General features: G+C 37.3%; 1 protein-coding gene across 2 annotated transcripts; it reads left to right on the top strand.

Moving 5' to 3' along the window:
* The first annotated feature begins 94 nt into the window (after positions 1–94).
* On the top strand, positions 95–12635 carry LOC116173553 (WW domain-containing adapter protein with coiled-coil homolog). Of its 2 annotated transcripts, XR_004145954.1 has the most exons (10): positions 95–283; positions 387–420; positions 640–856; positions 908–1044; positions 1101–1317; positions 8371–9048; positions 10999–11180; positions 11230–11357; positions 11418–11692; positions 11748–12635. XR_004145954.1 is itself a non-coding variant. In XM_031491081.1 (9 exons), the coding sequence occupies exons 1-9, from the start codon at positions 243–245 to the stop codon at positions 11494–11496; spliced, it is 1713 nt and encodes a 570-aa protein (XP_031346941.1). In that variant the 5' UTR covers positions 95–242; the 3' UTR covers positions 11497–12635. The 2 variants fall into 2 exon arrangements, 1 of the variants encoding a protein (XP_031346941.1); XM_031491081.1 differs by having other exon boundaries at positions 11418–12635.
* Positions 12636–12839: the final 204 nt, after the last annotated feature.

Below are 12839 nucleotides of genomic sequence, written 5' to 3'. Positions count from 1 at the left end.
TCTGGTGTGTTTTGTTTGCGCGAGGTTGGCAGTACGCGAATGTCCCTACGTCAACCAATGAGCCATCGGAAGAAATTGAGAGCATTTACCTTCAGCTGTGAATTTGTTCCCCTTTTATGTGACATGGCGTCCGAGAGGAAAGTTAGACGTTAAGCGGGCAAAACCGTTATTACTGTTTATATGCATATATGACGAAGCGGCTTTTTGTAGAAGCCAGAAATCATTTCTAGACACTTGCATTGATGGTAATGCATGCAAGGAAAACGCAACGGATGAACGATGGGTAGGGATTCGCGGAAGCATTTTATTACAATTCCGATTTTTCGGGATAAACCCAATGCTTTAATCTTGATTATACAATGTAACCTTCCATTTTCTGTTCACAGGTACTTCGAAAAGCATCAGACCCATCCCTACCAGGTAATGTATAAACAAACCCCAAATCGACGGTCTTATGGTCCGATTATACTGAATTTTCTCAATTTATCCCAAATTCTCGACCACCATCACTCAAATTATTATATCATTCTCGTTCTACCCCCTTTACTTGCAAAATTGTAGCAAAAATAAAGATAATTAATAAATATGGCTACCTGTCAAAGAATTAATCTAACCTTTGTCATGTTTTTCTCAATGTAGAATTCAAAGTATAACTCAAAGAGCTACAGCTCGAGCGGTGATAGGTACGAACGTATTAGAGACTCACCCAATGGAACTTACCGATCGGATAGTCCGGACTCACAATCTCCGCGTGACCGGGACAGAATCTACCAATCTAAAGGCTCCTATATACAGAAAATACGTGAAAAGGAGAGAGAAAACAGAGACTACAAGCCTACGAGAGATAAATATTCAGGTATACAACTCTTCGCGCGAAACAAGTTCATTAACTCGTCGCCCGTTCCAGATTGTGCCAGATCGCCGAAGGAGAAACGTAGGGATTTGGAGTATAGAACGAATCACGACAGGAGCGAGTCGGGCGTAAAGACGCAAAATTCCACGTTGCGCGACCGTAAGCCGATACACAATAATTGTGTCGATAAGGTGCTAACGTTTGTCATTTGTAGAGTATGATTAAATTATAAACGATTGTGTTATAGAGGGAAGAACGCGAGAGGATAACTCGAGTCGGCGATTGGTCGGAGCATATCAGCTCGTCCGGTAAGAAGTATTATTATAATTGTAAAACGGAGGTGTCGCAGTGGGAGAAGCCGCGTGAATGGATCGAACGGGAACGCGAGAGGGACCGTTTTAGGAATAGGGAGCGAGATCGGGACGCTGATCGTAATTATAGTAGCTCCAGTCGTTCGAGTGCAAGTAAGTACGGGTACACAAGCAAACAGATTTGTTAAAACACAATTTTGATTAAAAGGAAGGTGGGAGGGCATTTTTCAAATACGAGGTGTGATCTTTATTTTTGTTTCTGGCAATACTTTCTTCTTTTTGCTGTACAGACTAGCACGACCAACACATATTCATCATGCATTTTAGTTGGCTTCTTCACCTCTTATTTTTTACTGGCTTTTTTTTCCCCTCAGCGGCCAGGCGGGGTTCACCCCTACTTAGGACATGGTCTTGCTCCCTCTGCGCATTTAAAGGACGACTTGGAGGTAAAATCAAACAAGGAAACATCCTCATTACACCAGACATTAGATTCATTTTAATGAGAAGTATCCGTAGTTGGAATGGAATGGAAACTTATTCAATATACCTTTTTCTTTTTGCCCACCCTATGTGTTGAAACCTATTAAATTTTTAAAAAAACGCAGCCTTGTACGAGGTCTGAGTGATGAGATCTCAATCCCTCAGACGGACGGATGGAATTCACACAGGTTTAAGTTGTATTTTCCCTGGAAAATTCACTAAAAAGATTATTCTGCGCATGCGCGAGTCGTGTTACTGTCAAAAATGTCAGGTACACAATAGAAAAAATGTAATAAATAATCACAGGAATGTGGGAAAACATGCTGGATTCAAAATTTTAAAGAAAAATATGCAGCGCCATTAAAACAATGTTTGTTGTCCCATTTTTGTAATTACACATATTAAAAAGATATGTTTCCTTACTTTTGCCTAACCCGTTTTCGTATCTTATCGTTTATGCGCTGTTTAATTACACAGGGTGTTCAAATTTCCATGGAAACTCAGTTTCAGATTTATTATCAAAGGTAAAGACAATTTTTTGCAAATCTTTTTGTAAAACTATGATACCATAATCAAAGTTTTATTGGTCAACTTTGTTTTTGAGTTATAGACAGATTAAAGTTTTTGTACACTTTCAAAATAAAAATACACCCTTCTTTTAATGGAAACAACCATTTTATTAAGTAAATAAAAGAACCTTGATTTCTGTTATGCCATTTTATTGTTTTTTATATTTGCATGATTTTCAAGCGTTAATAATAACACTCGCTAACAGCAAAAAAGATTTTTACCGTTCGAAGACAATTGTTTGGAGGAGGAGCGGAGCGACGACTCCAATTATTGTCTGAGAACGGTAACCCTTAACGTTCGACGTGCTTATAACATTTTTTGCGCGATCGAAATTAAAATTATTCAACCAATATAAATATGCACTAAGAAATTAACGAGCAGAATAAATCGAAATGATCGAAGTGGTATGGTGTACATCACTAGGTAACCAGTTTATTTGTCAAAATTGAAATTAATAATTTCATAAAATTGTGCATGTGTCTGATGTAGTTTGCTAGCTTTGCACTTCCTTTATGACTTTATGAACCAGGTATTTGCCGGTGGCCGAATGGTATGTCGAAGATTAAATTAAAGATTAAATGTAATGTAAGACTGTTAACATATTGAACTGATTGTTTTTAAAAAGGCGTCGGTAAGTATTTTTGCTGTTCTGTTTTCAGATCGGTAAGTAATTTTGGCGTCGTCGTAATCATAGCAACTGGTAAATTCCACTTACTGTCATGGAAACACACATGGTAAATAGCAGAGACTTGTTATAACTAGACCGCGCGTAACGTAGATTTTACTATAAACGCCTGTTGTCAAGATAGGATAGGCAACCAACTGTTCATCGCGGGGCAGACGTACGTTCTGCAGCTTGCTTTAGCCATGTTTATTCTAAATTTTAGTAGCAAAAAAAGATAACATATAACTGTTAACTGTTTTAATCGAATTTATTGGTATTTTATTTGAACTAAATTGGTATATAACTGCCTTACTCTAGTCCTGATTTGATTTATATGTGTATTTTGGTGGTGAACACGTATGGGAAAATATACTCTTAAAACTAAAGATGTAAGTAGTAAGATATGATTATTTAGCGGATTTTGATTCAATATGCCTATCCAGAAACCCAAATGGGCTGTAACTGTTATTTATTTTTCTTAGACTGCTGATAACCATTTTGTTTACAACGCGGTGTGGTGTGGATTGAATGAATAACCTGAACACATTTTCAGCAATTTGGCAAATTTTTAATGCATCGCTTGATACGTGCAACAATCCTCCACGATTTTTTGTCGTTGTCTTGCTGGTAAAGGATGTCGAATAATAGTTCTACGTTATTTTAAGTGAATGGGAAAGTCGAAAACGCTCGGTATTGCATTATAGTTTAACACCTTCGTAGGTACCTTTCTAAAATCGGCTTCATTCCCCGAAAATGCACTATGGTGGGAGTAAATTTTTCTCTTCGAATGGCTCTGATCCATTGGCCCTTTAAACTTTTATCCGTTGAAAATCAGCATATTATTTAAAAATTTATTGACAGAGTACATGTTGATAGGCACAAGTTAACCTAAGTTTATTGGTTTATTCTCAACAGAAATTTATCTGTTCACTAATTCGAGCTAATCACGAGAATGATTAATGAACGGAACATCTAAAATAACAGCTTATTTCATTATATTGCATATCATCTCAGCGATTTTTGCCCCGCGGTGCATTGTGTGTTGCATACTGTGTCGAAAACACCTTAGATACGTTAAGCGCCGTCTAGTTATAGCAAGTCTCTGGTAAATAGTCAGAAATGACCGATCGCGCAAAAAATATATAAAGCATACACACAGTTTACAACTACCTAATATAATAATAATACTAATAATAAACTCGACATTCGCCCATGCCTATACTCAAAGATACAAAAAGTGTCCTTCTGGAAATGGCATCCATAACCGCTTAAAGCGAGAAAAAACTAAATAATCAACCCTATGCTGTATCACTCTCGTTATTCTATACGATCAATCGTTATCGCAGTTTAACGATCAAAGGTTATGATGACCACAACGACTATCGATAAACGCGATATGCTGTATCAATATTTTAACGGTATCGTTACGTTGTCCGGTATCTCGCAGTGGCTATTTCGGAAAAAAGTGTCGCATTCTAGAAAACAAGGAACGCTGCGCAACGGCAGTGCGTGTAAGAGTGAAATATCACAGCGATCAAATATAAGAGGGCGCTTAATCTTAAAACAAATACCCGCCAGATTTGGAAATGCAGACGTTTCTTTAAAATTATTATTATTAATTGTAAATGTACCTACCTAGTTGGTTTTTCACGACATGGCGAATGTCGAAGAGAATAATAAGAGGCCATACAACAGTTTGTTTTTTTTTAGAGGATTAGGTACAAATACCTTCATTTTCTCTCATATTCTGTGGAGGTATATCTACATCACCTTCATTATCCTCGAGTGGTGGTAAGTTCTCCTGTATCGCAATATTATGGAGTATTGCACAATGCACAGCACCACACAATTTTCGCAAATCTGTCAGGGGAGTAATGAAGAACTCTGTACTTCAAGAGGCATCTAAACCTTTGCTTCAACACTCCAAAACAGCGTTCTATTACATTCTTGGCTAAAATGTGTTGTGTAGTGTATCTTCCCTGTGGTGAAAGTGGGTCTGCCTCTGCATTTTCTATTGGCGTTAACAACCATGGCTGCAGTGCATATCCTGAATCACCTATACAAGTTTGTAAAAGGGCAAAATTGTTAGGTCACAACAGCCACACTCACCAATTAACCAAGATGAATGTAACTCATTGGTTAAATACTTTTCTTCCAGGTGCCTTTTCACCGCACTCATATCCCATATTGCAGAGTCGTGAGTAGATCCTGGAAACCGTGCATTACAATTCAGGATTTTTATGTTCGCATCACAAATCTGCATGTTAAACAAATTTTCATTGAAACATGCTGCTGTTAGTCCTTACCATTTGCACATTCAAACAGATTTTCTTGATAAACGAAAATCTTTTTGAAAATCAATTTCACCCAGCTGAAACTGATCACTGTTGTCTCGTAAAATTCTTCGTTGGATGTTTTCCTCATGTCTCAATAAAAACATAATCTACGAGTATTAAAAGGCACAGAACTTACCTCCCTATTACATTTTCCAATTGCCCGAACAAAGCTACTTGCAAAAATCCTTGCAATTATTCATTTTCTTTCTCTTTAACATCCCCTTAAACTCCGAACGAATCGATGACAGGACCGTTACGCGCCAAACGGATAGCATGCACCCTGCCGTTAAGTTTCTCTGGTTATGTTTGCAAAATAACGATAGAGAATTACGATAGTCGTTATCCCACTCTTTTTATGAGTGATACAGCATACCGATTTTTAAAAAATTATGGTAACGCCGCATAACGATATCGTTATTCTTAACGATAGTGATACAGCATAGGGCCGAATGTCTCTATTTAGACACATTGTTTAAAAGTAAAGGAAAAATAATAAGAGTTCAACATGTTGACCTTACGTAGACGTTCAACTGTTGCTCTACCACTCAACCTAGTATACATCATTGTGTACTGTGTTACCAATGTCAGAAAAATCGTTTAATAGACATTCCTTGATGCTGTAAAGGCTTTTGCATTGAAGTAGTGTTTAAGGCTTTTTTTAAATTGGAATAACTCCAGACGTTTAATTTGAGAAGAGAGTACGTTGTAGTAATAATAATTGCAAGAAAATGTAGTCCTGTCCAGCCTTGCAAAAGGGAGGTTTAGGCTTGCTTTATTACGGATCTGACAGTTGTGTGCACCTCAAAATGTTCAATGTTTGCTCTTATACAGGGTCACTGATCAGTCTAGAAACATCGATTATCGCGGGAAACATACAAGGTGTCGAATAAGTTTTGTGGTTCTTCAATGTCTACTAGACAGCAATAATTTTAATTACACAGGGTTGGTCATAAAGCTGGGGCACACAAAAATTGCATCTTTTTAATGGAACACCCTCTATAATATTCGATATTTCAATTCTTCCCTAAATTTTAAATTATTAGCAAATTAATTGTTAAATTAAAATGCTCAAAACGATATTGTGTAGGTAGTTCATCAAGGTACCTTAGAAATGTCAAACATTCATTTAGTGCCAACTGTTTTTGTGTTAGAAGGTGGTAGAATGCTATATTTATCGATGTTTACTCTTGGTAGATGATTGAGGGGGCTCTTTACGCATAAACATTTAAAGACCGCCTGGCATACATTAAAAATCTACGCTATATAATGCAAGAAGAATCAAGCCCTTAGAGAAATTACCCGAAATATTACATTTTCCCTTTGTAGGAACCTTCCTTCAACATTTTCGAGATATTTACAATTAAGCTTTTGTATCCCAGTAGATGTGCCTCGTGTAGAAGATCTTTCCGCCCTTTGAAAGTACCCTCATCATGACGTTCCACTTGCCCAGGAGTACTCTCTTCTGATACCTCATTTCCAAAATATTCGCTTCGATTTCACCAATAGATATGTTGCGTCTGGACAATCTGTGCTTAGATATAGGGAATTATATCCAATCACGATATGGGGTCGAGGAGGAGGACTGTGGTTGGTAGAAATTAATTCCTTTTGTTGAGACCTTTCATTATAGTACCATGGAGGATAAAACCAGTGCCACGCCCCCAGCCCCCTCTTTTGATAAGGGGTCAGAAAGAAGGGCGGTAGTTGGTATTTTACAATTTCATCATAATAGTGCCTGTGTGGCGCAGTTGAGTTGAATCTCGACTGCGGTAGTAAGGGTCCCTGGTTCGAATCCGGGTTCGGGCATGAATATTTTTGTAAATGTATAGTAGGTTGGGTTGGTAGAACAGCCTTTGCTGAAACCTCGCCCACTTAAAAATAAAGTTCAAAATAAATTTAAAAACAAATAAAAATCAGTTTTCAACCTGTACTACAACGTCTGGAAAATTTATGTCGCCCATAATCCTGACTTTAGACAAATATTTAAAATATTGTGCCGCCATCTTTTGTGGAAATGAATGTAGTTACCAAGACTTATGTGATGGAGCCTGACATTCACATCAAGGGCTCACGGTACGAAGAATAAACATAATATATCATTTTTATTCATGGTTAAGAGCTCAGGCGCCTGTAGTAGGACATGATCTGTCTCACCATAACAATATAGGGGTATGTTTGTGGTTTGGGTTCAGGTGTCCCCCTTTGGCTACGGCATAACCTGTCTCATTACAGTTTGTATAGTGGATCTTTGATCGATAACAAAAGACGAGCAGTACGAAATGAAATCAATGCAGACACACATCAAGTTACCATAAATCCTGGATTGTACGCTAGCGATCGAAACAAAACACTGCGTCCTTGTTGGCTTCTTAGAACATATGCGATCAAAGACCATTATACAAATTGTAGGGATATAATATTCGCATACAAAATAGGAAACCTATTACATAACAATATCCAAACATTAAAAATATTCAGGAGTTATGAAAAAGTATCATATGGCATTTGTGCAAAATAAGATAGCGGTAAAATACCATTGCAAACAAATTCAACAAAGATGTTACGCCCCCACATAAAACAATCAAAAACTCCCGTACCCATCGTACAAGCCAATAACAAAATCGTATTTGCATTCCAAAGCCACCTTCCTGCGAATGGTTAAGATATAAGTTACATATACTGTATTCATTTTAAGAAGGTAGCGGTAAAAAACAGGGAAAATTTGACCTTCAGTGTGATTGGTTAAAACACAAGTCAGTATTACGCTGAAACATAAAACGAGTGGCGAATTTTGCAAGCTGGTAGTTTCTGTTGGCATCTAAACTATAAACTATTGAAGTGTCATTAACTGTTAATGTCAAAGATTGATTTGTGTTTGCAGTGCTAGATATTTCTACTTTACAGTAATTTGGTGCCGTTTTATATTTTTCCTGTGTGTGCTTATCTTCAACCCCAGCGCCATCTGCTACCTTCTTATAATGAATGAAGTATAGTGTCTACTATGGCTACTACCCCTGGCATTTTCTTTTCAACATGTCACTGGGACATTGCGTACACATGTTCTCAGTTCAGAATCAACTGCCTTCAACTTCAAAAAACACCAAACTAAACCAAATTTTGTACACATTTGGTACTAATGAGGGTATCCGTTTACAGGGCACGAAAAACATTCCAATTCACGAAGTGTCAGTATCAGTAAAGATGGAGCTAGAGAAAGCGCTACAGGTAGTCGCCACTGGAGTAGCGGTAGCAGTAGAGAGGACGGCGATGTTACGAACAGAGACTCTCGTTCGTCCCGCAAGTACTCGGACGATAACATGCAGTGTATGCAGGATATGGATATTTCGCCGGGCGACAGCACGCCGACGTCTGAAGTCTCTTACGCCCACCAAAATCTCTCCAGTCAGCCCTTGAATTTGGAACAGGGATCCGTGGGGCCTGTACTGCTGGCGAACGCTTTGCCTCGTTTAGTTTCACATCCGTTGCAAGTTCCATCGACGCCGACGCAGACTAGTAGGCCCGAAGCGTCGCCGTTAGCGAGCGTTTCAACACCGGTCATGGTACCGCCGCCTTCCAGTGTGACTACGTCGAATGCACCCGGCCCGCCCGTCTCCTTGACGACGTTGCCTCGAAATTTATCTCAAGTACCTACCACCCCCGACGCTAACGAAGTCAAGACGCTACAAACTGTACATAACGTGCTTGTGATGACGCGACAGACGTCAGGTGAAAGTGCGCATATACATCCCCTTACGGTTGATACCAATCACAATGGGCCAATGGGAGAAGGACCACCTACGCCCACTCACTCGGAAACTCCCGACTGTGCTAAAGGTAATTGCCCAATATTATTACATGACATCTACTACTTTTTAATTTGATGCATACTATTGAGTATCTGTTTTTCAAATGTTTTTTGTTTTTGAACATTTATTGACAGTTGACAGCAAACATCGAACTGGCCCTACATTCATGCTAGGAAAAAACTACAGCCACTATTACCCGAGCATTCATTGAATACCCCTTATATTTGTTTACTTAATTATGATTCTAAAATATAATTTTTTGTTGATGAGCTCAATAGCGTGAAATTATTCACATATTTGCATGTAAAATAGAATTTATAGTTGCCATGCAAAAGATTTTGGATTTCTTGTTAAATAACTCGGAAGGTTAGTAAAAGTACTTTTAATTGATCGTTCGACCATTTTTTAAAAACATGAAACAAAGTGTTTCTATAAACCTATGTTCCGACACGACGTTGAATAATAATTGTCCACTGGTCAATCTATTGTTTCGTAAATTGAATTACGTTTTTTATTTAGGTGTGTAGTGGTATTTGTCCTATACATTTTTATGTCGTAACGGGATAAAAAAAAGACTCTTGTACATAAATTTATAGCAGGTAAATTTATATTTCAAGAAGTCCCCTTTAATTCCCTATCAGCAGATTCGCTGGTGGCTAATCTTTTATCGAGTTGATGGCGCCCTGATGTCTGGGATACTCGCTAAACTATTAAAGTATTGTGCTGCATTGAACAGAAAACGACTGTTTATTTATTATTATTATTTTGTATTTCGTTAGGATAGCGCAACATCTACTGATCAAGGCCTTAAACTAATTTTAGCTTCAGTTTTATATTTGTGTAGGTATAGAATGCAGATGGGTTGGTAATATTTATCTGAATTTTGCGCCGATCGGAATCCGTCTTTCTAAAGTGTGCAGAATTTGAGGGGAGCGGAGGTCCTATTTGAAGTTCTAGCAGGAGCTGTGGTAGTTTTGAGAAGAATTTAAATGTTATCATTTGTAATTTTGTCCTTAATGTGAGGATCACTTCTAGGTCATTACATCTTGATCGTCCATGACACTGTTATACCCTCGGTTTTACCACAGTGACATACATGATCTATTGTTTTTTTAGTATTGTTCTAACTTGCTCAGGCAGTTTTTAAAGGGTTCATATAAACATGAAGCTTTGTAAGGTCCAGGGAACAAGCAGGCCAAATATATGGCCTGCCTGCCTGTCTGGCACTATCTTGTTGGCAACATATTCCTGCAGAGGCAGATCTTCTGTTGCAAGAACAACATTATTATGTAAAATTTCGGTATAACTTTCTGCATCCAAACTTTCTTGATACACATGGAAACACAAAATCTTGTATTTTTTAACCAACACAACATATCCAGCACCTTGAAAGTGCACCATTGTTGGGACGTCTGCCCAATAATGTTCTCCAAAAAATTATCATCAAGGTCCCTTAACATTAGGCATTCGCAAAACTCAATTCGTCTTGGGAGGTCCTCTGGTTGCATCCAATGCACATTATGGAAAGAAAATGGTAATGGTAGTTTTTTAGGATTGTATGGTGCAACTTAATATTTATACCCAAAGCAATTTCTGCATCTCCCACCGAATTAAAAACTGATTTCTTGCAGCAATTCATATAAGGAAGCTTCTCGGGATGCTTTGCCACCGTCAAATATGTCTTTCGCTTTGAGATTAGCATGAATAGATGCCAACATAATGTGTTCCTCTTATAACATAGTTAAGTAAACTCAATGAATGTGAATATTTAATATTAAAACAAAGGTACACTTTGTCAAAGCAACCCAGAAATGCTCTAGTGTCCAAAACTCATAAGGTCAGAGAAATGATCAATATTGTTCCGTCTTTATAGGAACTAGAAACATTGTTTCAATCCAAAGGGGGCTGCTTTGGCCCACACTGTTCAGGGTTGTTATGTTTTTCAATAAGTGCTCATCTTATTTTTATTTGCTTAAAGTAACAGTACCAGTCGGAAGTCCGCCGGGAAGTGGCACCCTTTCATCCTTGCAAGGAGTGTCCAGTTCGCTGCAAGCACTTAGACCTCAAGGTCCGTCAATCACGCCATCACTAGCGAATCATTATAGGGATGATCTAGTAAATCACGTTAGAGGTTGGCCTGCCGATATTTTAGAGAAACAGGTAACGACACTTAAAAAAAATCGCGTCTAACACTGCCACCGAATTTTAGGCAGAAAAACTAGCTCAAGAAGCACACATAATGGGAAGCATACAATGTGCGAAGGTATCGGCCGAATTAAAATCCGCTAGATCGATAGTTCGTTTAACCGAAATTCAAGCGACACTGCAGGAGCAAAGGTGAGCTTAGTATAGTCGGCGCACGATGTGCGATTAACAGTTTGCGTCTCTCTGTTTAAGAATATTATTTTTACGTCACCAAATCAAAACACTGGAGGAGATGAAATCGCAAAATTCGTTCATGTCAGATGAATCGTAGTGGTCAAGTACGTCAGCAGATTAGTGTTAATGCTAAACAGTTTTATTTAAGTGAAAAGTATGCATAACGTTACTTTTATTAAATTAAAAACCGGTGTATATTTATTAGTTTTCTACTATGTTTCTGTCGGTTCGAGGGCCTGCGAAGGTTCATCTGGCACTTTTATTTAATAATTTAGAAGAATTAAAGACTATAGGTAAATTACTGAATATGTGAGTTTCTATTTGTATTATAATGGTTTTATCTTTTAGCTTTAGAGAAATAATATACTTAGCGTAGTCCTTTTCGTAAACACCTAGATGTACATTTTCGTCTGCTGAATATTTAAATAAAATGTGAAGGTTTTATTTTATTACTGTATTTTTTAAGTAGTTTTTTTTCATTTGATGTACATAAGTATTTGTAGAACTTGTTTTAAATTTACTTCTGCTTATTGTAGTTGTTTAATATTTATAAACGATCATTAACTTCTTTTTGTACTTTTTTTTATTAACCGAACAGGACGGTTCTACCACTACTTATCCCTAAGCTACGCTAATGGCCTACCTCATTTTATGCATTTCCCAATACTAGCAAATACATGTTTATTTATTTTTTTGTAATTTTCTAATTCGTCAAACGGCAATGTACATGTGGGCATGGAGCAATTGTTGTTTGAAAGGCACACTGGTCGGCCATAGTTGGTGGTTCTTGTCTAAACCTTTTTTTTTTTGTTAAACCAAACTATCTTTTTTTTGCATGTCTCTTCTAATTTTATTTAAAACAATTATTAACGAATGCCAACCTCGAGGAGTACCGCAAACAAAGGTAGTTTGGTAATATAACCCGTATTCTATTCAGTGTTGTTTATATTTTGTGGTATAATTATTTTTATTTATCTAATGTGTTAAAGGTACAATTTTGTTAAATTCTGATTTTAATTGTTGTTATACCCTATCCCTTGATTTCTGCAATCGTCTTGCTAATTTGAGTTCCTTTTATGGAAAGATTGAACAAACGTACAGTTATCTTTTATGCATAAGCACAAAATAACTGGCTGAAGTAATTTTTTTATAGTTGTCTTTCATGTATTTTGCGTGCGTGTCACTGTTATATATTTCAAATGTTCCAACAATTAACATTAAAACTTTTTAAATTAACTTGCTTTTTCTATATTGTAATGGAGTAAATAAATTAAAGATTAAGAAGTTATAATTTGCTTGCTATCTAATGGTGTGTTTACCCAATACCTTTCAGTGGTTGTTAGAAAATTCCATGCAAGGAATTAAATACATTCCGGAATAGTCGGATGACTAATCTAGAATTCAGTTTGTGGTGTACCTCCTTCCTGTAACATCGCCTGT

The sequence above is a fragment of the Photinus pyralis genome, unplaced genomic scaffold (genome assembly GCF_008802855.1).
Source record: "Photinus pyralis isolate 1611_PpyrPB1 unplaced genomic scaffold, Ppyr1.3 Ppyr1.4_LG1, whole genome shotgun sequence".
Taxonomy (NCBI): Eukaryota; Metazoa; Arthropoda; class Insecta; order Coleoptera; family Lampyridae; genus Photinus; species Photinus pyralis.
This window is presented reverse-complemented; position numbering and strand designations above follow the sequence as displayed.